Source organism: Crocodylus siamensis, chromosome 5 (genome assembly GCF_052110815.1).
Source record: "Crocodylus siamensis isolate JL-2025a chromosome 5, ASM5211081v1, whole genome shotgun sequence".
Lineage (NCBI taxonomy): Eukaryota > Metazoa > Chordata > Crocodylia > Crocodylidae > Crocodylus > Crocodylus siamensis.
The window spans coordinates 178,592,303-178,619,232 of NC_143399.1; the positions used below are offsets into that span (position 1 = coordinate 178,592,303).

Sequence of the window (26,930 nt, forward strand, 5' to 3'; positions counted from 1 at the left end):
GGCATACCCTATTGTAACTCTGTTGCTAACTGTGTGGTTTATACCTAACCCTGCTATGTAACTTGGTTCCTGAATGAATGGGGATGAATGAGGGTGCTCTGAGAGTACCCTCAATGGCAGTATGTTCTAAAAAATAGCTCCTTCTGAATGACTGAACCATCAACTCATGACATGACCCAACCATCCACTCTGCATTGACCTTCCCTCGCTCAAGATGTGAAAGACAAAGACTGCTGCAAAAGCCACCCAACCCTCCATTACGGACACCTGAAACTGCATGTCCTGACCTGGAATGCACATGCTCAGTGCGCCAGGGGCTGGCCCTTGGGCAGGCCCCCTGCCACTGGGGTCATAAGAGGTCTGCACCTATAAAAGGGGGCAGTGAAAACAGACCCAGTGGGAACACCATTTTCTACCCGGACCAGACCAGCTCCACATCACAACGCCTATCCACCCCAGAGGCCCTCCCAGCATGACCCCTCTGGACAACACTGAGCTGAAGGAGACCCCAACTGGCCATCAAGGATCAACTTTCAGCCTGGGATAGGTAGATATTACCCACACACTTCCTCCTACAATTTGGACCCTTCCTCTCTCTCTCTCTCTCTCTCCTCCTGGACTTCAGCCCCTACACCAAGCCTCTTTAACTCCTACTGCCATTGTGTCTGCATGTGTGTGTGGGTGCAAAGGAACCAATAAGATATCATGTCACCATCTGTTCTAAATAAACCCATTTTTAATTTAGAATCTGAGTTGGATTTTAATGTTTAATGATCTCCCAGCCCTACTCCAGTTTCTGTTCTCTGCTCCTGATTTTCTCCCTGTGTCTCTGACCTTGCCTTCTCCCCAATACCAGTCTCTTCCTGCCTTCTCTCCCGATCTTTCCTCTCTTTTCTGTTCCCCTACTTCCTCTCTGCTCTGCTGCCTCTGCTCTCTCTCTCCATTCCTAGCTTTCCATCTCTGCCCCACCTCCTTCAGCTTACTGATCTGGCCGGAGCACTTCTCTGACTCCTGGCACTTGCTGTGAGCCCCTGCAGCCTCTCTAATTGCCCCCGAGAGCCCCTGTAGTCCCTGCCAGCAGCCAGAGCCCTTCTCTGGCCCCCAGCACCCGGAGCCCCTCCTCCCAGCTTACTGATCTGCCCAGAGTTGCCTCTCCAGGACCTGCAGTCTTCTCAGCACAGGCCACCCCCTCACAGCCTTCCAGGGCCCCCACAGCCCTCTAGCCTACCCCTGACTTCCCCACAGCCCTCCAGCCCAGCTCTGGGTCTCTCAATCCAGCCCTGGCCCTCCCAGTGCTGCTCTGCAGTTTCCTTGGCAACTGGAGCACTTTCTCCAGCTCCTGGCACCGGCAGCCCCCCCCCTGTAGCTTCCTGATCTCCCCAGCAGTCCCTCTCCAGCACCCAGTTCCCCCTTTGCCCCTCCAGTTCCCCCCAGTCCCAGTTTCCCTCTCCCCACCTACCTTTTGGCTCCCCCATAGCTCCATCTTCAGTCCCAGCCTCTGTGCTGTCTTTACCCCAGCATCACTCCCCTGTTCTGCAGGCTTTGGGCATTGTCCTTTAATCAATTAAGGTAAGTCAACCTAAAGTAACCCCAAGCCACAGTTCCTCAGCCAGCTTCTCTCTAGTCTATCGATTCTAATCCTGGTTCCGGCAACTTTCACTCCCTACAATTTAACTCTCTCTCTCTCACCTTAACCTTTCCCCCAGGTATTCCAGGTCCCATACCACCCACACACACATACCCACAGCATACCATCCAAATTAGGAACTCACCTGTGTCATTATGTAGGTGGGTGGTATGTGTGTGAACTGGTGAATAAGTATGATATGTAGTGTGTCACATATGAATTAGTGATCTGTGTAGGTGTAGTGTGTGGGTATTGACAACTGATTATTGTCTAATTTTTGGTGTGTATAATATGTATATGAGCTTGAATTGATGAGAGGTGTACATGTGCCTAGGCTGGCAATTTGGGATTTCATAGATTTCATAGACATCTGGGCTGGAAGGGACCTCGGGAGATCATCGAGTCCAGCCCCCTGCCCAAAGGGCAGGAAGTCAGCTAGGGTCACAGGATCCCAGCAAGATAAGCATCCAATCTACTCTTGAAGGTGTTCAATGTAGGTGCTTGAACCACCTCCCATGGCAGGCTCTTCCAGACCTTGGGGGCTCAGACAGTAAAGAAATTCTTCCTTATGTCCAGCCTGATAAAGGTCTTGTACTAGTTTATGAACATTTAACCTCGTCATCCCTTGGGGCGCTCTGGTGAACAAACATTCCCCCAGATACTGGTGGTCACCTTTGATAAGCTTATAGATGGCCACCAGATCCCCCCTGTCCCTGCGCTTTTCCAGGCTAAAGAGTCCCATGGCTCTCAGCCTGTCATCGTAAGGTCTGTTTTTCTGCTCTCTGATCATGCGCGTGGCTCTCCTCTGGACTCTCTCAAGCTTCTCCACATCCTTTTTGAACTGTGGAGCCCAAAACTGGACGCAGTACTCCAGCTGCGGCCTCACCAAGGCCGAGTACAAGGGGAGAATGACGTCCCGGGATTTGCTCGAGAAGCATCTATGGATGCAAACCAGCGTTTTGGTCGCTTTACTAGCCGCAGCATCGCATTGCAGGCTCATGTTCATCTTGTGGCCAGTGATGATCCCCAAGTCTCTTTCTTCTGTAGTGCTAACCAACGTAGCACTGCCGAGCCTATAAGGATGCTGCAGGTTTTTCCTCCCAAGGTGGAGAACCTTGCATTTTTCGGTGTTAAACACCATCAGGTTCTCATCTGCCCATTTGCTGAGCCTGTCCAGGTCAGCCTGGATCACCCGCCTATCTTCTGGCGTGGATGCTTTGCCCCAAAGTTTGGTGTCATCGGCGAACTTGGCCAGTCCACTCCTGACTCCAATGTCCACATCATTAATGAAGATGTTGAACAGTATGGGTCCCAGGACAGAGCCTTGAGGGACCCCACTGGTCACAGGGCACCACGATGAGTGACTGCCATCAATCACAACCCTCTGGGTCCAACCACAGAGCCAATTTCCCAGCTAGCGGATCGTGGTGGAGCCAAGGCCGCAACTGGCCAGTTTGGCCAAGAGGTGATCATGGGATACCAGATCAAAAGCTTTTTTGAAGTCAAGATATATGACATCAATCTCTTCTCCCTTGTCCAGGTGATAGGTCACCTGGTCATAGAAGGAAATGAGATTGGTCAAACAAGACCTACCCGCAACAAACCCGTGCTGGCTGTCCCTTAGAATGTTAGCCTGGGCCAGTCCCTCAAGGATGGCCTCCTTAATAAACTTTTCTAAGATCTTCCCCAGGATAGAAGTCAGGCTAATGGGCCTGTAGTTAGCCGGATCCACTCTCCTCCCTTTCTTGAAGATCGGCACCACATTGGCCTTCTTCCAGTCTTCGGGCACTACACCAGAGCGCCAGGAGTTTTCAAAGATCCGTGCCAGGGGCTGGGCTATGACGCTCGCCAGCTCCTTGAGTACCCTGGGGTGCAGATTATCAGGGCCGGCTGACTTGAAGGTATCCAGCTTCTCAAGGTGTTCCTTCACGAGGTCAGCATTGATGGAGGGTAGGGGATCCCCATCACCCGGATCTCCCTGTCCCATAGCAGGCATGGGTGTCCCGTGGGACTGATGAAAGACTGATGCAAAGTACCTATTTAATAGGTTGGCTTTTTCCTGGGCGTCAGTTGTCAGTTGCCCCATCTGGTTTAGCAGGGGTCCAACGTTGCCCTTGCTTTTCCTCCGGCTCCCTACATATCTGAAAAAGGACTTTTTGTTGTCCTCGATGCTTGAAGCTAGTTGGAGTTCAGTTGCAGCCTTGGCTTTCCTGGTTTGCTCCCTGCAGGACCAGACCAGTGCAGAATAATGCTCCTTGGAGGTGAATCCCGTCCTCCATCCTTTGTAGGCTTTCTTTTTTAGCCGCAGGAGGTCCGCTATGTCTCTGGAGAGCCAGGGGGGCTGCTGTACCTTCTTGCTGCCTTTCCTCCGTGTTGGAATAGATTTAGCTTGTGCACTGAGGATCATTTCCTTGAGAAGCAACCACTCTTCTTGAACTCCCCTCTCCCTGGGGTCATGGTCCCTTACGGCCTGACCGACAAGCCTCTTGAGCTTGTCAAAGTTGGCTTTTCTGAAGTCAAGGACTTCTGTGTTGCTGACTGACTTGCCAGCTTTACGGCAGATGGTGAAGGTGATCAGCTCGTGGTCGCTTTCACCCAGCTTCCCATCGATCACTAGGTCGCCGATTAGGTCGTCCCCCGTAGCCAGTACCAGGTTGAGCAGCGCTTTGCCTCTCGTTGGCCCATAGACTTCTTGAGTCAGGTAGAGGTCATCCATGCACGAGAGAAAGCTTTGCGACCGCTCGGATTTTGCTGAGTGATCTTCCCACGAGATGTCCGGGTAATTGAAGTCACCCATGATAACCAAGGTCCTGGAGCAAGCGGCCTCAGTCAGTTCCCGGGCGAACTCTGGGATATGTATGTGACTGAGTTGGTAGTGTCTGTATGTGTCTAATATGGGTATATGCACCTAGAGTGTGTGTGCAGCTAATTGATTTTTGTGTGTGTGCATGTGCAGTTGTACACTACACCCTCCTGTCTAACAACACAATATTGAGATCCTGAGCACTGGCCTGACCCCACAGGGCAACAAATCCACTTCCTTGGTAGTTTTTTCCCTTTGGTTAACAATGTTCACTGTTACCATTTTTCGCTTCATTTCTAATTTAAATTTGTCTGCCTTTAATTTCCACCTACTGGTTCTTGCCCTGCCTTTTTATTTATATGTGAAGGGCAATTAAACAATGAAAATAAAGCACAGTGCAAATAAATACAATATTAAGTACAATTTAGTTCCACATTTACATTTTTGGATGGAAATAAAAACAACTTGGTCATTTTGGTTGTTGCTGATTATTTCCATTAATATGTAAAGTTTAGTTAGGGCTTGTCTACATATCATTTAGAATTAAATTAATTTGAAACCATCTAGTTGAGTCAGTTATAACTTAGCATTGCAACTTGTATTAAATGCATAAGTATTTAGGACCAAATTTTGTTTCTACTCAAGTCAAAAGGTAAAATTCAAATTGATAGAAATGAGAATAGGAGTGGGCCATAAGGAACATATTCTTTTTTTCTTATCATAAATGTTACTAAGGGTCTTTTTACATGGTTCTCTTGGGCCCCTGGTGCTCTTAACCTCTGGTCCACACATTAATATCTGAAACTAATCTTCAGCATTCATTAAGCTGCTCAAAGTCCTGCAACTTCATGACAGGATTATCTCTGACCTGTGGCTACCCAGCTCATGTTGCACTGATGTGCAGCCACTCTAGATTATATTAGTGTAAACACCTCACCTCTGCCTCCCTACCCTGCTGGCCCAGATCAGGCTCACTGCCCACCCAACCCTTCAAGCATCCCAGTTCACTGTTCACCACCTCCTACTCCCTGCTTGCTTGTACCTGCCTTATGCTATCTGTCCCAGAGGAGCAAACAGGCCATTGCCACTGCTGCTGCTGCTGCTGCTCTGTGGGCCAGAAGAGCAGCAGTCCAGCCACTAGCAGACAGATTAACCCTTCCTTTCCTGTACACCTGGAACAGACAGCACAGGCAGCCACAAGTAATTCCCTAGGCAGAGGTGATCTGAAAAAGCTGCCACCACCATTGGCAGCAGTGGCGGTGGGGGCAGGGGAGTAGTGAGCAGCTGGATATGGAGCCACCACTCCACCCATCTCCATGCCACTGCTGCTCCACCTGGCTCTGTGGGGCCCCCTAAGGCAGTGGGCCTGGAGCAGTCACCCTGATTTGCCCCCCTCCCCCCAGGGACAGCCCTGGCCCTGTGGGTGGGAGGGGAGGTAGGTGGGGGGAGACCCTGAAATGAGAAGTGGAGGGATTTTTACCTTTCAGCTGTCCATGCCTGTCCTGGCCTGAAGTATGGCTGCTTCACACTCAAGCTAGCACTAACACTCATCAACATTTGTGCTTCTCACAACATAAGGTGTAACAAGGCCCTAAGAGAGACTTAAATACTGCTATTCTGAATATTGTATCACTTTGCTCTTAAGTACTTGGCCACAACAGAAGAATTCACAGCCCTACATAGCCTATGTAAGGTACAGAAAAAAACTAAGGTCCTGAAAGAGGGATCCAGAAACCAGCACACTGAGGCTACAGCTGGCAATTTAATATAGAGATACCTGAGGTAGCTGTAAACAAACTAGGCTGTGCCTGAAATCCCAACTTGCCCTGAAGCTTGGGAGTCTTACCCTGTGCTGCAAGGGGCATCTCTCTCCAATCATAATGCACAGCCATAAGCCCTTTGATGATGTTCTGTATCTGAGATCTTCCTTTCAAAAATAATTAATGGTTAAGTCCTCGCCCTAAAACACAGCCAAGAAAGTAGTTCACTATCCTTTTGCTCTGTGGCTATAGCACTGCAGATATGTAAGATCTTGCTTCAATTCCTGTTTCCATCTGAGGGGACTATACCACATCTGCCATCTTCTAGGAAGGAGTCCTAAACACCTTCTGTACAAATATCCAACCCCTCTTCCTTACACCATACCTGAGCCACTCATCCCAAATGATTCTAGGGATGCTATTTGGAAACCAGAGAACCAACAGATAATTGAACCCCTAACATGTCCAGAGCAAGGAAAGAACGAGGATTAATTACTAAAAGAAAAAATGGGGGAGAGGAACACCCTGACTAGAAGAAGGCCATTCTATGAGAAAGTGTTCTTGTGGTATAGCCCTTCACAAAAATGAAGAGCACTTACAGGAAGAACAAAGAACAATGTGAAAAGAGAAGAAACAATAAGTCAGAACAATTGGGTATTGTCTAACAACTAATGTACTGAATATCAACAAATAGAAAGATGGTCTTCAGAACCTGATACCAAATGAGGTATCTACAGCAGCTGGATAATCTATTTTGTGACATCTAGCAAATGAATTGAGAGAAACCAAGTAGCAGTTGTACAAATATCATAATGGGCTCATCTATTCTTGGCCACAACACTGCTAGTGAATCTAATAAAATGAGCATAGCTTCTAAAGGATAAGAGCTTTTCAAACTCTGACAGGTGCTTTGACTGACATACCAAGCATAGCTTTAATATTGTTTTTCACCATTTTTGCTAAAACCAACCCCCACCCCCCAGCACCCTGTTCTATGCTCACTGCCCCTATCCCCTGGGACTACAATTGGGTTGTCTTGTCCAGCAGTATTTGTGCACTCTGACTAAATCCAGAGAATGCAGAATGATTTTCTTTGCTATGTCCTTATTCTGACTTCAACCATCAATCACCTTAAGGGATACAGAACGAAGAATACATTGTATATGCCAGTGACTTTCAAGCAGTCTGCACTGGGTGTGCAAACATGATTCACAAGAGAAACTCAGAGTTTCCAATAGAAATGTATAGTGTTAAAAACACTCTGACATACTGTGGACTTGTGGAGTTCCTTGCAACTGAAGAATTGTTTCTGTTATTGTTTCACAGTCAAAAAAGAGTGAAAATGAAGAGCTGCCATTTTCCAAGGGGTGTCTCAAGTCTGAAGGGTACTTTGAATCTCTTGAGGTGCCAACTCTAAAAAGTTTGAGAACCATTGGTATACGATAAGATGGTTGACAGCATGGAAGACCAAACTAAAACCCCATTTAGGCAGTCTGAGATATTTGACTTTGGTTTGAAGAAATAAGGTTGAATTGTGAAGGTATCTCTATAATCAGTGTTCCAAGGATTAATCTCAGCAGCTTATCAACATCTCATTTCACTCGAGAAAACATGGTCATAAGATTTCATAGACATTAGGGCTGGAAGGGACCTCGGAAGATCAGCGAGTCCAGCCCCCTGCCCCAGAGGCAGGAAGTCAGCTGGGGTCAAAGGATCTCAGCAAGATAAACATCCAAATGTCTCTTAAAGAAGTCCATAGTAGGTGCTTGCACCACCTCTGGCAGCAGTCTGTTTCAGGCCTTGTGGGCTTGGATGGTAAAGAAGTTCTTCCTTATGTATAGCCTGAAACAATCTTGGAGGAGTTTGTGACAGTTTGACCTTGTCATTCCTTGGGGCGCTCTGGTGAATAGGTTTTCACCCAGATCCTGATGTACACCCCTTACTTATAGAATGCCACCAGGTCCTCCTGAGCCTGCACTTTTCCAGGCTGAAGAGTCCCGTAGCTCTCAGCCTCTCATCATAAGGCCTGTTTTCCTGCCCTCTGATCATGTGCATGGCTCTACTCTGGACTCTCTCAAGGTTCTCCAGATCCTTTTTAAATTGTGGAGCCCAGATTTGGATGCTGTACTTCGGCTGTGGCCTCACCAAGGCCAAGTACAATGGGAGGATGACATCCTGGGATTTGCTTGAGAAGAATCTATGGATACAAGCCAGAGTTTTGTTTGCTTTACCAGCTGCAACAGCACACTCATATTTATCTTGTGGTCAATCATGACCCTCAAGTCCCTTTTGGCCGCGGTGCCAGCAAGCATAGCACTGCCGAGCCTATGAGCATGCTGTGGGGTTTTTTCCCCCCAAGGTGGAGTACCTTGCACTTTTCGGTATTGAACGCCATCAGGTTTTTGTCCGCCCATTTTCTGAGCCTGCCAAGGTTGGCCTGGATCACTATCTTGTCCTCGGGTGTGGATGCTTTACCCCAAACTTTGGTTTAATCAGCAAACTTGGCCAGTCCACTTCCAATGTCCACATTATTAATGAAGATGTTAAAGAGTATAGGCCCAAGGACAGAGACTTGGGGGACCCCACTGGACACGATGAACCAAAATGATTGACTTCCATCAACTACCACTCTCTGGGTCTGACCTTGGAGCCAATTCCCCAGCCAGTGGACTGTGATGTAGCCGAGGCCACAGTTGGCCAGTTTTTGTATGAGATGATCATGGGATACCAGATCAAAGGCTTTTTTAAAATCAAGATATATGATGTCAAGCTTTTCTCCCTTGTCCAGGTGATATGTCACCTCATTGTAGGAGGAGATGAGATTGGTCAGGTAAGGTACAAACCCATGCTGGCTATCCCTCAGAATGTTGCCATCAGCCAGTTTGTCAAGAATGGTCTCTTTGATAATTTTTTCCAAGATCTTCCCTGGGATAGAGGTCAGGCTAATGGACCGATAGTTCCCCAGATCTACTTTCCTCCCCTCCTGGAAGATAGGCACCACATTGGCCTTCTTCCCATTCTCGTGCACTTTGCCTGAGCACCAGGAGTTCTCAAAGATCCATGCCAGTGGCTGAGCTATGATGCTTGCCAGCTCCTTAAGTACCCTCAGGTGTAAACTGTCTGGGCCAGCTGACTTGAAGGAGTCCAGCCTCTCAAGGTGTTCCTTCACATGGTCTATATTAATGAAGGGTAACAATTCTCCCTCACCCTGGCTGTCCCGTACCATATTGAGCAAGGCCATCCCTTGGGGCTGGTGAAAAACTGATGCAAAATACCCTTTCAGCAGGTAAACCATCCTCTGAACATGTGAAAATGATGTTGAGGGCTGAGACTTGAAGCTGAATAAAGGAAAAGGAGACACTATAAATTAGCATTCTTTAGCATACAGGAGTATCCTGTTGACCTTTGTGAGAAGATGATCTAAGGTCTGAACTAGCTAAATGAAAATCTGTCTACTACAGACAGGAACTACATCCTGACCTGGGGGACAACTTGAGGAAGGTTCCGGCCTGAGAATACAGAACCAATAACCGCAGGATTTCCCTAATGAAGGATTCTTTCGATGGACCAGTCTGCCTGTACATTCATCTGCATCTGGATGCATGTAGCCAAGATGGTCTAACTGACTTCTTGAATTCTGAAAATAAAGTGTAAATCCCCGATGTTGAGGAAAAAAACACTTTTTGTTACCCAGGTAGTTAATTAAAGCAGTTGTCAAACCAGTTGTAGCATTTGTCTTGTATTTCTGGCATGGAAATGAAAATGAAAAGCCGTGGATGAAGTAGGTTAGTTCTGGGGCTGATGTTTGAGTTTGATCTCCACTTGCACCAGAGGCTAACAAGGACCTGGTATTCATATACACTAGTGGGGTTCAAAGTATAGCCTGCAGGCCAGGTCTCGAAATCTGGCAGCAGGGGAGCAGTGGCAGTGCTACTGAGGCTTGTCAAATGCTGCTGCAATGAACTAGTATTTCAAAAACCTCAGCCATGAGTACTGATGAATGCTCATATTTTTCCAAGACCTTAACATCTTGGAAAGCTTCTCCCTGAGAGACAACCAAAGGCACTGATCAAAACAAAAGCTATGGGATATGAATATAGCAGAGAGGAGAGAACAGGGGGAAAAAAGAATATAGAAAACTTTTGGGACATTAGAAAACTTCCTAGAAGCATAGAATAACTACACAAGCTGCCAGCTTGCTGCAGGAACGAGGAAGACAGGATGTTTAGGTGCCAGGATTTTAAAAACTTGTTGCTGCTTCCTGCCAAGAAAAGTGCATAGATTCCCAATGATACATATAAGAGGACAAAATTAGTCAGCTGTTATCTCTATGAGAGAACACCATACTATAAAACATTTAGATTTTATAAGCATCAGACAAAGTAAAAGAAAAAGAAGGAAGAATCTCATGTTATAATTTGTAGTCAAGAATTTGGAACTGCTTAGAGCAGGATTACTTAATCCCTGCCCCACAAGCCAGATCCAGCCCACAGAACCATGCCATCCAGCCCACAGGACTCCTCAAAAGTCCAGAAAATTGGTAGTGGGGGAAGTGTTAAATGTCACTCCCCTACTGCCAAATTCATGGGGAGCCCTGCAAGCCAGGTAACATGCCCCAATGTGCAGTACAATGCTGAAGTCAGGAGCACAGGGTAGGGCCAGCATACAGCTGGATCCAGGCATACAGGATTGCACCCACAGAGCAAACCCATGCACCAGTCATATGCAGAATCTGGCTTACAGACTAACCAAGCCGTTTATCCAGCCTTCCAGGGCCCGAAGGTTGGGGGCCACTGGCATTATTTTTAATATAAACACTTTGTTTCCAGACTCTACTCCAATGATATGCAAACCATGGCTTCCAGAGCCACAAATTACTCTACAGTTTATCATCCCTGCCTCTTCACAGAAAATGGTATCAAACTTGAGTTTTTTTCTGAATGCATGATATTGTATAAAGTACATTCATAAGGTTACATACAAGTACCACTATGTTGTAAATTTACTAAAACCTACTGTATTTATTCAAATCTAAGCTGACTCCAAATTTAAGATGACCACCCAATAATTAGAATCTATATACAGAAAATTTATAAACTTGTTATAGATTTTCAGGTATAGAATCTAGTTATTGGAGGTTTATCTTGAATTGGTCTCCCTTCCACTGCTACAGCAGGGAAAAATAGTGGCTAGGGGTTCAGGTGGCCCCTTTGCCATCTGCTATCCCAACTTCTTTCTCCTATAACCTTTTCCCCACCCTCTCTTACTGTCAGACCCTGCTCAGGCTCTGTTCCCTCCCAGAACACATGAAAGTACGAGGCAAACTTGAAACATACAGGGCCAAAAAACACTGACTTTGAAATAAACAAACCTGTAGTACTTTTCATATAGGCAAATTACTACAGATGCCCATAGGTTTAGTTCATCCAGAATTGATACATCTTACCTTTTTTCACAAACTGATGCCGGTTTCAGCATAAGTACTCCACAAACACACTTTTGAACACAACATTTGTACCTGCTTATACAAAGTACAAACAATGCATGATACTAGTCCAAAGCCAAAAGGCTAATGATTTATCATGTAGTTCATTGGGCTGGGACTCAGCAGAGTCAGCACCATTTCAAGCCATGGTGACCCCGCAGGCCCACACTGCTCAGTATGTGTGTGTACTCCAGATTACCCCCACCACACACACACACACACACACCATGTGCTAATTAGCCTCCCATTTGTAACTGGAACAGGTGTTCTTCTCACAAGTCTTCAGATCCTCCAGAAATTATATGCAGATGAGGTGTGGGGCTGCCTGTTCTAGCTCTGTCATGGAAGGTAGGGCCATACCAATCACGTGATGGAGAGAGAAGGGAGGACAGAGCCTCCCATCTACATAGATGTTTAATGATGTAGATTTATGAAGTAAAGTTCAAGGGTTTATCTACAAAAGGTAAATTCCCTTTAAGGATTAGTACTGAAAGACTGGCGAGATAGCAGTTGTCTTGTGAGAAGTGTGCACCCAGAGGTAATTGGATATTTTTGTCTTTGATAGATTTTTGGTGCTTGTTCATTGTGGTACACAGTTGTTGTTTGGCTTCTCGTAGATATTTTCCATCAGGGCATTTGGTGCACTGGAGGAGATATATTACATTTCAGGAGGTGCAGGTGTAAGATCCAGGAATAGCAATGCTTCTGTTGTAGGGTGTGGTTATAGTAGAAGTGTTGGAGATGCATTGGCAGGTTTTATATTTCTTGTCCCAGCTTTGTCTGGATCCATTTGGTGTGGTTTGGGTCATAGGAAGTTTGCTTCTGGTGATGAGGTTGGTGCACACTTCTCACAAGACAACCACTGTCTTTCCAATCTCTCAGTTCTAACAGCTTCCATAGAGAGGTCTACAAATTTCACTTCATAAATTTACTGGATACAAAAAATCATGGACTAAATATAAACATTGGATTTATGGCACATTATAACCCACGTAACATCTGGTAACTCCAGGTAACCTGTCTGTACTTTACCAGCTACTTTCTATCACCAGTTCAACGTTCCCCTCTTCCTCCAACCCCCATGTACCTGTCTTACCCCTATTGTCTCCCATTCCCTCTCATCTTCACTGCTACGAACTTGCAATTTCACAGATCTGCATTTTGCATCATGACTTCTATTTCACCCAGAACAGCACACAAAACACCATCCAGCTCTCCCTGTGCCTGAAGAAGGGTGTTTGTGCCTGAAAGCTTGCAAAGAACAATGTTTCCAAATATTGTGTTGGTCTAATAAAAGGCATCACATTTACCCAAAGAACGCTGCGTGCTGATGTTTGCTATACATTTAGGTCTGATGAATACACAGGAACAATTGGAAACAGAAAATAAAAGGTGATGCTCAGCTGTGACAGTGAAGAGGAAGTCAAAATGCATTCAGTGTAGTGGTCCACCAGGAGATGAAAAAGAATTGTTGCTGATGGGGACAAAAAACAATGGCCCCACTATATCTTAACCAGATAGACTGCACTAACCTAGCTTTGTATTAGGTTCCCACTGGTATCTTTGCCTAATTGAGCCATGTGTTTCACAGGCATGCTCAGTGTGGTTTCTATTCAATCAACATCATAGTTGGTTTCCATTACTGAGCACATGCTGCTTTTGGCAGCAGCTTAATGACAGGCAATATATTTAATGAAGTTTTACTGCAAATGAATATAGGATGAGGGTCTTTTATTTTGCTGATTGGAAGGGAAAAGCTTGTCTTGTATTCGAGTAAATAGAGTACTTTAATGTCTCTTTCAAATGGGACTTTTTCCACCATGGAGTGTGTATTTTGTTGGTTATCAGTGAGTGATCATGTGATCTTTGACCTAATCAAAACTAAGGCAACATATAGACATTCAGTTTACCCTGGGAGATTTCCTGTTTTCCAAGGAGAAACCACAATTGTACAGATGTTCAGGCTCCCAGAGTAAATATGGCCACCCCAGGAGAAAAATAACCAGAGAAACAGGGTTAAAGAACTCCTGGGAAAACAAATGTCTGTACATGCAGTGGCTTCTCTCTCAAGAGAACATAGTCCTTCACCAATCCCCTCTTCTGCACCCACTCAACATGCCCCTCCCCCCAGGGAGAGAGTGTCACTCACTAGACTTTGCTGCTCCAGCAGGGAGCAGAACATGCTTCCTTCACAATCCCCACATTGTGCTGCAAGGAAACACAGGCTGACCATGGACAGTCTGGGTCAGCTGATCAGAGCTGCCCTATTTACTGCTTCCATCTGTCACCAGGCAGACTAAGGGAGCCTGCAAAGCACATTGAGACGTGGGCACAGAGGCCCCCACTGGCTGCATAGTGTCAGCCCTGCAAGCTTTTCACTCTTGAGGGCCTCAGCATTTGAATGTCTGTACATGAGGCTCTGGGTAAGCTTTCCTACCGAGAACAAACCCAGGAGAATTCTTCCAAATTATCTGAATGTGCACACACAGCCTAAGTGCCACTGGCCTAAACCAATACCTACAAGCAACACTCCAGAGTGACAGAATGAATAAACTGATTATACAAATACATAAATAATAAACTGAAATTTATGTTTTAGGCCAGTATTTTAGTTTGCTTGTATACAAATGTTTCTAAATGGGGGAAAATCCATTCATTTTGATTAGTTACTGTACAATAATTTTATAACATGATATTAATCCTTGATCATATGGTCAGTTGTTATTTGACTTTTAGTTTCTATACCCTCATTAGTGTTCAGTTCCCTTTGGGAAAACATAGCAGTGCATGTAATACCAGCATTGTCAATTTTTTAATGCATCCCCTGCATTGAGAAGCTAAACTAAATTGAAATCAGTAGGGATTTTCCTGCAGCATACATTGTAATTCCCTGTATAATTAATTTTGAATTCTCTGCTATTAAAAGGTATGAGAAAGATTGGCAGGCAAGGTTCTTTGGGTAGATGAGATATCTTTTATTAGTTCAACTGAGTTATCTGCAAGCCTTTGAGTGCAATCACCCTTCTTCAGGAATAGGAGGTCTTTGCTGATTGCACCTGAAATGGCAGGGAACTGAGGGCACCAGCATGTCTAACTGTGACCTGAGCATCATGCACAACCTGGGAGAGCAGCTGAAGCTGGAACCAGTTGTGGCACAGATTAACTTGTGGGGGCCATGATGTGCTTGGAACTAGGAAGATTGCAGCCACCACTGCAGCACTGGTTGCCCTTTGAGGCACCCCCCTCCTTTTCATAATCCCATTTTCTCTATACTTTCCACAGATAGAGAATTTAAAAAAAACCAGCTTCTAACGTATTGGGAGACTGAGTACCCCTGGAGTCACAAAATTACCTTTCAGCTTTTTTGGAGGGTAATTTAGCCTCTGTTGAGCTTCATATTGATGCAGCCAGACTGTTCACTGTGACAGCTGCACAGAAACACCAAGAACTAAATTTTGGGCAAGGCCCCAAACAATAAAAAATGAATTAAAAATTTGCTAAGAGTCATTTCTCCTGTACCCCTAAGTCTTGGCTTAAGCTTATTCCTATTTAGCCAACCATTAGGCATGTGCTAAAGCCCCATTGCTATCAGCACACACTGAAATGTTTTTTTCTGAATCAGATCCTATATTTTTAATACTTTAAATATTAAGAATGGTTTTACAAGTATTTGTGCTAATACAAAATGGAAGAAGAAAGAAAGAAGCTGGTTCTATAAAAGACAGGAACCAAGGAAAAATTAAAACATACCCTCACACTCTATAGTTCAAGGGATTTGTACCAATGCCTTCTAACTGCCAACTACTGCTCTAGAAAGTCCTCTGGTAATATGGGTGGCTTTAATAATGGGTGTCCAAGGAAACAATGAAGACAGGAAGAACTGAAATTTCTTCATTCCAATTATTTATTACAACCGATATTGCTGTTAAAAAAGGCATGATTTTTTGAGATGCTGAGCATCTCTGATGAATTCCACTGACTTAACATCAGCATGTCTCAGGATGAGAACCTTTGCCTGATGGATATATATAGGACAGAGACAGAAAATCTGGTGTTCCAGCTGCTTTAACAGAAGGATTTGCAAGTAAAATGCACTTTGACTAGAAGTTTATTTTGGCAGCTCATATTAAAAACTGATGTTTGCTACAATATAAAAGGCTGTAGCAGGGACATGCCTAATATATAAAAAAACATTATAGAGTGAGCAATCAATGTATTATATATAATGAAACTTCACAGAAAACTGTAACATATGTTCCTATCAAGAAATGCTATAGAGTGGGAAATGTATTACTTAGCTGGACTTCACCAACTACTCTCTATTTGTATGTTTCATTTGTATTCATCCATAGCTAATAGAATTTTATATTCTTCCCCTTCTTCAGAATAATAGTTGCTAAAAATTAAAAGGTTCTCTTGCAGAGGATGGGGCTGCACATTTATTACAGAAATAAGTAATACACAATTAGTCAAAGGTAATCTATTACTGTATGTTATTAGCAGTTCCAAATATAGCATATATTGTGATTTATTTTAATAAAAAGTATTTTTGGATTTTTTTAAAGAAATTTACTAGTATAAGTAAATTAAACTGAGCAAAGACACTTGGTTTGATTTAATGGAAATTACCATAAACAAGCCAGGAACTCAATTTATTTTGGTTAGTGATATGCTGTAATAAAAACATGCCTAACCAACTGATAAGTCAAAGACCAGTAAACCAATATGAGTAAAATCAGAGGACTCCATTTACTTAATACCTATATTTATTTAAGCAAACCAAGGGAGATGAAATGTAAAATGAATGTGCTGTTGATGGGTTACAAATACAGTCTGAAGAAAGCATATTCATCGCCTAAAAAGAGTGCATTTCTGAAATAAAGTGCTATTTTAGGAAAACACGTCTGGTAACCAGATTTCAGCCATATTTATGGCCTATTTTCCATTTATGTCTGAAAAATGTAAAGCATCCTCGGTTAAAGAAATAAATAATTAACTCTTATAAACTATATTAATGGGTATGGTAGCTTTGAAGCATGTTGTTTATTAATATAGTACATACATAGTGCTGGGTTTACTATTTTATTTGAATGCCATATCATGTTATGCAAAATAAATTTTTATGTTACATCCACTGTGACAACTAAAATGTGAACTAGCTTGCATAGGTTAGTAGCTTGGGCAGCATGATGTTGCTCTAGTCCACCAAGGCTTAAAGATTCACAGTGTAGAGGGGAAAAAACAGGAATTAAAGCATTTCTACTAAAATATATTTTAATAGCTGGTGTTAACTTTTTGCATAACAAAAGCCAAATTATAGCAATACATCAAAGAATCCGGTAATAACTCTCATCCTTTGGAAAAAAACCAAACATTTCCTTCATAACAGCATATTCCCAAATAAAGTACATTTTTGCAAAATAACTAGAACTTTACACACTTTAAAGCAAATATATGCCAAACTGCACAGCGGTTCATTTTTGCTTTTTATATCACATTGCAAAAACCAACAGCTGAGAGTGTTTCCACATCATGCTAATCAATATTAATACAGTCAGTGCTGCTTTCTGTTGGCCTAGCGACTTGTAATATGTAATACTAAGTACACATGATTGTAATGCTACAGTATAACTTACTTTTCCCCCTAAAAATTAAAAAAAAAGAGTTTCAACAGCAACCGGATTACAACTTAAGTACAATATGTAAATTCTATGTATCAGACACAAAAAAGCATATGAATTCCTTTCAGTATACGGTTGTAGTGCGGGAAAGTAAGGAAGGAAAATAGCTACAAGTTTTCTTCCAGAGAGGGATTTGGAGCTGGGGGTTCCTACAGCATAAGCATTGCAGAATGCTTTATTCTTTTAACTCACACCAGCAATTTTGCCTCTGCCAGCACAAAACACTCAGATGTATGCAGTAGTCTGGAGATCTACCATTAGATAGCATCTGTTGCCCTTTTTACGACACAATTTAAATATTTAGTCACTAAAGCTTGCTCCATATTTAATGTAGAATGCTATTCAAAACACTTAAAGTCTAACAGATTTTATTTCTCATTCCACATTCTGCCACTTTGTGTTTTTGACTATTTTATAACATAACGTGATGTGTAGTCATTGTACAATAAAAACTAAAATCAATGGCATCCTCAGTGCTTGAGGCCTTCTATATCCCCAAGGATATCTTAGGAGAGATGTATTTATCAAGGATATAATGTATTGATGATTTCCTGTCAAAACCTGATCAGTTTAAATGGTGTGTGGTATATCAAATGTAATCACGAGAATCCCATTTCATCAATATTAAATACTAATCTTCTGTACTGGATTATTACAGCTGAAGTATCTGTAGCTTTCTTTAGGGAAAAAAAAAGATGGGCAAGTAAATGGGCAACTAAGATAATGAGCTACAAGGCACCACTTGTTTTTTGTATGTTTATGTGTATTTTTATCTTATTTACTATGTTACCTTTATATGTGTCCATAAAGGAATATAGCATATTATAGTGCCTTTCTTTTTGTAACCCTTAGGGCACGTCTACATATGCAATGTGCTATGTTGCTGTACAGCATGCTACGGCAATGTAGTGATCATGTGTGTAGCGCCAGGTGTAGCATGCCATTACAGTGACACAGCGGCAAAATTTACCTGTGTGCCACATGCATGGTGCAGTAAGCACCCGTACTGCGCTGTGCGTTAGTACTTCCAACAGGCGACATGTAGACATGTCCTTAGAGATGAATGAACTCTCAAGTATAGAAGGTTCCTCTTTAGACAGGTCCTTTCCTTCTCCAGTGAGATGTGCCTATGTAAGCAACAGACAAAAAGTAATGTTGAAACACTGTTAAACTAGAACTAGATTTTCACTATCCCTGCTTGTTGGCTATTTTAAGGATGAAAAAGCAGTATTTTGCACTGAATTATCCTGACATTCCACTGCATACCAGTACGGCTTAAGAAACTCCTTGTAAGAAACAGCTTGCAAATTTTGGGTGTTCAGGTGAGATTTTGTAGAGAAAATATTTTGGTCTCAAAAGATTTTGCTAACTGGGCACACTCATTCTGAGTAATGAGAAACCCTGCTAATAACAGTGCTCTGTAATGAGAATTTAGTTTGTTCTTTATTAAAATAAAAGCTAAATGAACATGAATTAGTAAAAGATTTCACTACAAGAAATGCTAAACATTCATTATTTTAAACAGAAATCAGTAATTATGATGATATACCATTCTCAAGAGAAATATGATTCACATACTGTTTTGTTTTCTTGACCTTTTTTATTTTGGAAATTGCTTTAAATACTTTGCCAGGCTATAGAATATTCAAAATTCAAAAAGATAATTTTATTTCCACTGCTTAGCATAACATAAGTCTTCTAATTTCATAAAATATTTATTTCTGAATTTCCTTTTTAACATACATACAGAGTTCAATACTAAATATTTATCTTCCAAGCTAATGTGAAGAATGCTAGTGTGATTATGGGCTTTTTTTTAAGACACTAAAAACAGCAACTTGATACTATATATATCTGTACCTTATGCATCTTTTTATTTATCTCTGCTTAGCACACTGACAACTTATTTTTACCGTTGTCAGCACTACAAAGCTAATATAGCAGCACAACAGCAAGTGATATCCAGTTCTACCTCAGACATCATCAGAAAAATTTGCCAACCATCATAAAGTGTGATTTTCGTATCTGTTGTTGAAGACTTGTGATTATAGCTGATGCAAAACCAGACTGCTTTTCAGAAAGCTTTTAGGCTTGGCTTAAAGTATCAGCAGCTTGAAAGAAGTTGTTTGACTTGAAAAGCTAGCAAATTTGTTATGGAAGTCAACAATAAAGGATAAGGGCCTGTGGCTGCAGCTGCTCCCTAAGCAAAACTCACACTGTCTTCCACAGAATATTAAAAGCACAGTGTAGTTGCAGACACAGGCCTATCTATGGAACAAAAGAAGTCCCATCCTTACCAAGTTATTTTTCCTGGTTTTAACCACCTCAGGACATGCTCCTGAACCCTAAAAGCATCATCCTTAAAATGAGTTCTCTGACAAGAAAATATAGGCACCCCACTTACTTTTCAATATTTATGGACTTAACTACTATATTTTTTAAACATAATGACTGAAAGTTATTGTTCTCTGTCTGCCAGCTTTGGATAGGCCCCCTAGTCAACTACCCAGTGGAATTGCAGGAACTTGTTATTTTTAAATATTACGCAAAGCAGAGCTGGCAGCTGTCTAGCACTAACAGGGTTTCGGCGTGAGGGGGTGAGAGGTGGCTGTTGTTTGTTTTTGGGGGGTTTTCTCCCATCATGAATACTTACTGCTTTCCTTCATTTCTGTTAAATGAAATAGTGCCAGCTTGGTGACTTTGTGAAACCAGAAATATAAAACTCTCTAAAAATATAGTATAACTTAGTCTCTATTTTGTAAATCTAATGTATACAAGATCACTGGCACACTTGCCAAATTTCAAATGGCAGCTCTCTGGCTAGTATTTTTAACTCACGTCTGAATACATGAGTATTTATGAACCATCAGAACAAAAAAAACAACCATATGTGTTCCTTAAACACACATATACATATTCCCCATGAAGTTTTACAGGATTTTGTGCTCCCTCTGACTTAGACAAATCCAGTAAGGAAAACAACATGGCAGGAACAAAGCATCCAAGAGGAGTCCAGTTAAAGTCAATGGGGCTTTGTGATGGAGTGTCTGACACTATGTTTCTCTTTTCAGGACTGGAACTTCAGTGATAAAGCATCTCACCTGTTGCATCTGACTAATGAGATGCCAAAGAATACTTCAACCCTGACCCCAAGCTGAAGGAGCACTGGAAAAAATAGCTTACAGTTTATCAGGAACAAAATCAGAATGGCTGCAATATGGCTGCATTCTAGATAGTGTCCTGATAATGCCTTAGAAAATTGAAGCCAGAAAGATTGCAGCTGGTACTGTTTTTCTCCTTTAGCTTGGTCTGAATGTAGTGTAAAGTAGAAGAGAAGTAATGAAGTTGCATAAAATTTGGGACAATAATATTTATGGTTTAGTACCAAAATCTGAAGACTTTTTATGCAGGAATGAAGGGTTCTGTTAGATTTAAGGATAAAAAATACCTGAAAAAAAACCCAGCTGATAGCTTTCCTTTTTTATCCTTAGGTAAAGAAGGAAGTTGAACAGAACTGGTAGAACAGTTGTATGCTTAGCATTCCTGTGGTGCTAGCAGGAGCATCAGCAGAGGTCAATTACATTTGTCTTTCATTAATCATTTTGTATGGGTATAGCCCATTTTGGGATAACCAAATGGCTTCACATATACAGAGACAAAGCTTTGGAAGAAACTGAAGGTGTATGCCACTGGACTGAAATTCAGTACAAAATAAGAGTTCCTCTCAACTTGCTTATGGAGATGCAGCAGAGGTGGGTATATCAGCTTGTCAGCAAAGTTGCCATTAAGTTAGTCGCTTGTTAGAACAAGGAATGTAGCTGTGTGTTTCATGTTGCCACATGTCATGTGGGCCCCAGACTGGCTATTTACAGCAGTAATACAGAGAAGGATAAAGGAAGTGAAGTGAACTATTGCATGTACAATGCTTTAATGGAAGCTGCTATCTAAATGCTAAGTATTATTAAAGGGAAATAGAAGAGGTGGCAATTAGGTTTTCCACTCTGGATAGTGCCTATGGGAAATGTTCTGTGTAGAAGATACCAATATGCCATGAGTCAAGGAACAGTCACAACTGATGAATTAGGTAGCAAGCCAAACTGACAGAAGGGAAGGTCACAGTCATGAATGAGAGCAAATGGAAGATCCAGCAATGAATGAAATTGTGTGGGCAAGTGGGAGTTGAGAATTTTTCACTGCCAAAGCAGACTTTCAAGTTATGTATAAGGCTGCTGGGCAGTAGGGCTTCTACCAGTATGTTACCCGCCATTATTTAAAATTATTGATTTATCATTTTAATTCGCATATTAACTGCTCAAATGTTAAAGAGCTTTCACATTATTAGAAAGTGTTATTAAACTAAGAGTATTAAGTTTCTTGTGACTGCAAAGTGATATAAGAAAAGAATCTATTTAATGGTTATGTTTAAATGAGAAAGAACCTCTTTATATCTATGGGAAAGACATTTCTCCTTTACAATTAATTGACAGAAACCTTTACATGATTAGCAACACCAGTCTTCCACATGATGTTTTTAGAGAGCGTTATTATTATTATTATTAAGCAATGCTGTTTTCAAGCTCAAAGCTTCTTGTTGATTTTTTTTTTCAGTAAAGGACCAGTATGTTGGTTTATGTTTGTGAATGTGGACTGTTATAACAGTGACAAAGTAATGAGTGTGTGGTCATAAAAGTTTTCTCTGATTTTTTTCAAAAGGTTAAGTTTTGAGTAAAGCTTAAAGGACTAGAGACAAAAACTAGTTAACAAACTCAATATAATTTGCTGGAAGCATTCCTGTTTTTCCAGTTCTCTGAACAGTACCATACATCCAGCCATCATCAATTGGTTGCACATTGACGATATAGTCACCATCCCTGAAGGAAACTTCATCTTCATCTTGAGCACTGTAGTCATACATAGCTCTGTATGTTCTCTGTTAAAGGAAAAGAAGCCAAACCATGAAGTACCCACCACAGAATGACATATCACCTCCCTCTTGCAAACATACAAAAGAGAGAGAGGGAGGGAGAAAAAGAGGAAGGAAGGGAATCTTTAATAATTTGCATCATTATAGTGTTCAAATGCATATACAGAAAGAGAACATAATGCTTAATATCCAAGAGGTATCTCCCAGAAAGGAATTGGGTGAACGCTTCATGCCAAATAGTTTATTCAACAAATTCTGGATAAAAAGAGATAGTGATTTTGATGAATACACTCACAACTCTTCCAGCAAACATATTCAGGCTAACACATTTCTCTTAAAATATTCCCCATAATTGTTGCTTCAGTTATTTGTTAATCTAGATTCATTTTTTTATGTATAGCTGGCCATCTGAGCCACATAGTACTGTTTCTGCTCCCTGTCTGGATAACTCCCAAGCAGGCTTAACTCAAGGTTTTTAACCTGTTACATTGTTTCATAACTATAAACTCTCTCTTCCTTGCTAGGATTTTACCTCAAGTTATCTAACATATGCTCTTCCCTTAGGAAAAAAAGAATGGATGAGACTTAAGATGCCTATGTATATATCTGTATGAATATATATTTTACTATCATTCATGTATACATCAAATTTTAAGGTGTATTCAGGCACAATGTTGTGATTTTTTATTGTTTTTGTAAGCATGTCTATGAGCAAAATTTTGTTTACATGCAACTTTTTAGGCTGAGAGCTGGTAGTTTATTATTCTTCACTGTCTTTGAGGAAACTCTATGATTACTTTTGTTCCTAGCAGGGGTACCCTTCAGGTTATGCTTAAGGCTGAAATTATATTTTTTTAATGAATGGCAGACATCTACATCCATGGATTGTCTCATTTTAATGTAAATCCAAATGGAGTATAAACTACCATCATTAACTGCCTCAGTCTTTTCTATTCCTCTGTCAGTTGCAAGCACAGTGTTTCTTCCTTCCAAAATGAAAAAAAAAAAGTTTCATACTTATATAATATTGGGTTGTCTACTGAATTGCACACTCTGGCTTCACACTCATTTAGAATAGATTCTCCCCAGATTCTTCTAGAACATGTTTTAGTTTTATACTCTATCTGGAGAATGAGCCTTCCCCAAATTTTCTTTGGCTGGAGGCCACAGGAGCCACTCATTAAAAGCTCATGGGAGTTCTCACTATTCTTTCCTACCACTCTCTCAGGTAGAGAAGCCAGGTAACTCAAGAGTCACAGGTCACTGATGTAACAGCTCTTTTTCAAGGACAAAGCGGACAGAAATCTACCTGGGATGGTTTAGAAAAAACAAATCCTGCACTGGTGTAAAAAGTTAAATTAGATATCACTTAGGCCACTTACAGTTCTAAGATTCTATGACTGATGTCTATCATAACCAGCAACATAAGATGGATGTTTTAGCTAAAATGATCAACAAAACAAACAGTTAATGTTAGCAAAAAAAACCCCCAAAACAAATCAGTAGGATCAACTCTATAATTTAAGAGTTAAACTAAAGAGCCTGCCTCCAATCTGGGAAGATAACACGAGGCTGCTTCATGTTCAGGTTTAATTATATTTTTAAAAATGAAAATGTAAACTGTGCCTTGTATCAATGTGTGAGGTTTTGAAGTGGTGATTTTAGGAATCTTTGAGTAAATGGATGCCAGCACACACAGGAAACTGGTCGTGATATTCCAGGCCAGGCAAATACATTTATCACAGTTGGACATTTCACAATCCAGAGCCCTGGCTGACCTATCATGTGATTAAAATGTTGTGTGATAAATCGTAACATGCCACATATTCAGCCAATTTATGGTGCAGAAAAATGGCAAATCAACCACAAAGTTCAGAGGAGGGTTCAGAGGAGGGCCACTTGTATGGTTAGGAGCCTGCAGGCAAAGCCCTGCAAGGAAAGATTGAGGGACCAGGATCTCTTCAGTCTCCACAAGAGAAGAATGAAAGGTGACCTTGTGGCCACCTACAAATTCATCAGCAAGGAATAGGAGATGCTCTGTTTACCAGGGCATCCCTTGGAGTAACTAGGAACAATGGCCACAAACTGATGGAGAACAGATTTAGGTTGGACATCAGGAATAACTTCTTCATGGTAAGGGCTGCCAGAATCTGGAATGGGCTTCCAAGGCAGGTGGTGCTATCCCCTACCTTGGAGATCTTCAAGAGGAGGCTGGACATGCACCTGGATGGGGTCATCTAACCCCAGTGCTCTTTCCTGCCCAAAGCAGGCGATCAGACTGGACAATCTGCTAAGGTCCCTTCTAACCCAAACTTCTATGAATCTAAGTTGTTCTAAATTAAATGTGAAACATTTTTGCAGCTGGTTTGTATTGTGCCATAAGCTGAACAAGTAGCATATGTCCTGAACTTGAGACCATCCCCTGCTTGAGCCCAACACTCAGTTGATTATCAGGATTGGGCGGGAGGAAGGATCAGAGCCTGGGACACAGATGCCCTCTGCTCATTGAAAGACTCACCTTTCAACTTGACAGTGCCCTGGGAACCAGCATCAGAGACTGGAGTCCCGCTGCCAGGCTCTCTTTACACTGGCAACCTGAAAGTGCCATGAACCTTTAAAAAGCATGTGCAACTGAGAAACTGGGGAGTTCCCTGATCCCCAGCTGTACACCCTGGCAGTCATACAATTCAAATCTAAGGAATTTTATGTCCCATCCCAGAAATGGTGTATCCTGCCTGGCATGTTCATGATTTTAAGGATTGGGCATAAAAAATTCCTTATATCCCAATCATGTGATTATATTAATGTCTGCCGGTGACCTCAGAAACATCTATATGGACCATTTGAATCCTGCAGGTCACCTACCACAGCTTTGTAGTAAGGGGGCTCTTGTTAGCACTATCATACTGGGTACAGAATCAGTTGTTTTGTATCATCTTTCCCTTCTGAGTGAACGATAGGTACAAAACAGCTTTAAATGATAGGAAAATTAACTTGTGGTTAAATACCAGGTGCTATAGAATTGGCTATGTGGAAAATCTGTTATAAACAGTACTTCATTCTTGCTGTGTATACTATCTATCTTTTTACTGCACCTTTACTGTGAAGCTCATTTGATTATGAAAAGCTCAGTAGCCATGAATTCATCTCCTTCTTTCCTTCCACAAGGAAAACATTTAATAAGCATGTCCCTTGACAAGAAGCACAGCCCCCTGGAACCATGACTTTTTTTTGGGGGAGGGGGGTTGTTTTTTAACCTGTGTGACTCATTGAAGCCTCCTTGACTGCATCACAGTAGGGCAAAGTTATAAAGTCTACCTGACACCTTATGACTTTAAAAAATTTTCATAGGGCCCTAATGCTGCTGTGAAACCCAAAGTTACAACCTTAGCACCTAATTAGGTGTTAAATGGCTGTCAGGAGAAATCTCCATAATAATCCTATAAACACTTGGTGCCTAATTACCACTTTAGAATGTAGTCTGGGCTATATAACAGAGAATTATTCAAGCCTAAATGACTTGAATAAGGTATTTTAAAAATACATTAAAGTAACTTATGGAAGAGGCAAAGATTTTTGTTATGGTATCTGAGGGCCTCACTGTAGATCTCAGCTTTTTGGTATGCTCGAGACGATTCGTAGTTTTGTGGACAGGTATGTTAGTCTATGGGTTGTTTGCATATGGTTGTTTGTAGGAAGCCATCCTGGATATGGACTGTGGCATCTAGAAAGTTGATATTAGTGTTCAAGTATTCCAGGGAAAGTTTTGATCAAGGGGTGATAGTTGTTAAATCTGTGATGGAAATGAATAAGTGACTGATCAGATGTTCAGTCCTGATGATGAACATATTATCTATATAATGCAGGTATAGTCCAGGTTTAATGGTGCAGTTTTCTAGAAATTCTTTCTCCAGGTAGCTCAAGAAAAGGTTGGCATAGAGGAGCCACATTTGTGCCCATCCCTGTGCTCACAGTTTGGAGGAAGTGATGACTGTTGAAAGTGAAATTGTGGATTAGGATGAAGAGGATGATTGGTGAAACGTTGCAAATCTGAGTGTACTCTCTGTTCTCACACATATTTCAGGCAGGCAGCTGTGCCTTCATCATGTGGGATATTAATGCACAAAATGGTGACAAGTCTGGCCTTCTTATCAGGGAGGCAGCTGATGTTCTGGATTTTGTTGAGGAAGCATGTTGTATCCTGTTGAAAACTTGCACTTTGGGTGAGAAGTGGTTTCAGGATAGTTTATATGAATCCCAATACCTCTACAGTGAGGGTGCCACAATTGGATATGACGAGTCTCCCAGGGTTACCTTGTCTGTGACTCTTTGGGAGCTATAGAAAGTTCCCGGGGTAAGAGAGTTGTAAATTAGTGGAAGTAGTTTTCATAAAACTGGTTTGGAAAGGATATGATAATATTTTCCAGTTCTAGAGTGAATACTGCTGCAGGGTCCTCTTCAAATTCTTTATAGTAGTTGGTGTCAGGGACTTGTCTGTTGGCCTTATTAATGTGGTCTTGACAGCTGAGGATGACTATAGCTCCACCTTTGTCTGCTGGTTTTATTACAATTTCATTGTTGGATTTGGGGACTGGATGCTATAAAAGGGAGAGCATTGAACCAGATATATCTAGTGTGATCTATTCTCTA

The 26,930-nt window shown here is 41.9% G+C and overlaps 1 protein-coding gene across 10 annotated transcripts in view; it reads right to left on the reverse strand.

The window, feature by feature from the left end:
* Positions 1 to 16,423: 16,423 nt before the first annotated feature.
* Positions 16,424 to 26,930, reverse strand: part of NEBL (nebulette) — a 488,546-nt gene continuing 478,039 nt past the window's right edge. For 8 of the 10 annotated variants that reach the window (XM_090047283.1, XM_090047284.1, XM_090047275.1 and 5 more), the window contains one exon: positions 16,424 to 22,286. In XM_090047283.1, the coding sequence (XP_089903409.1) occupies positions 22,110 to 22,286 (177 nt within the window). In that variant the 3' untranslated portion in view covers positions 16,424 to 22,109. Of the gene's footprint in view, positions 22,287 to 23,662; positions 23,723 to 26,930 lie in introns of all 10 variants that reach the window. The other 2 variants (XM_090047278.1, XM_090047281.1) reach the window with 2 other exon arrangements.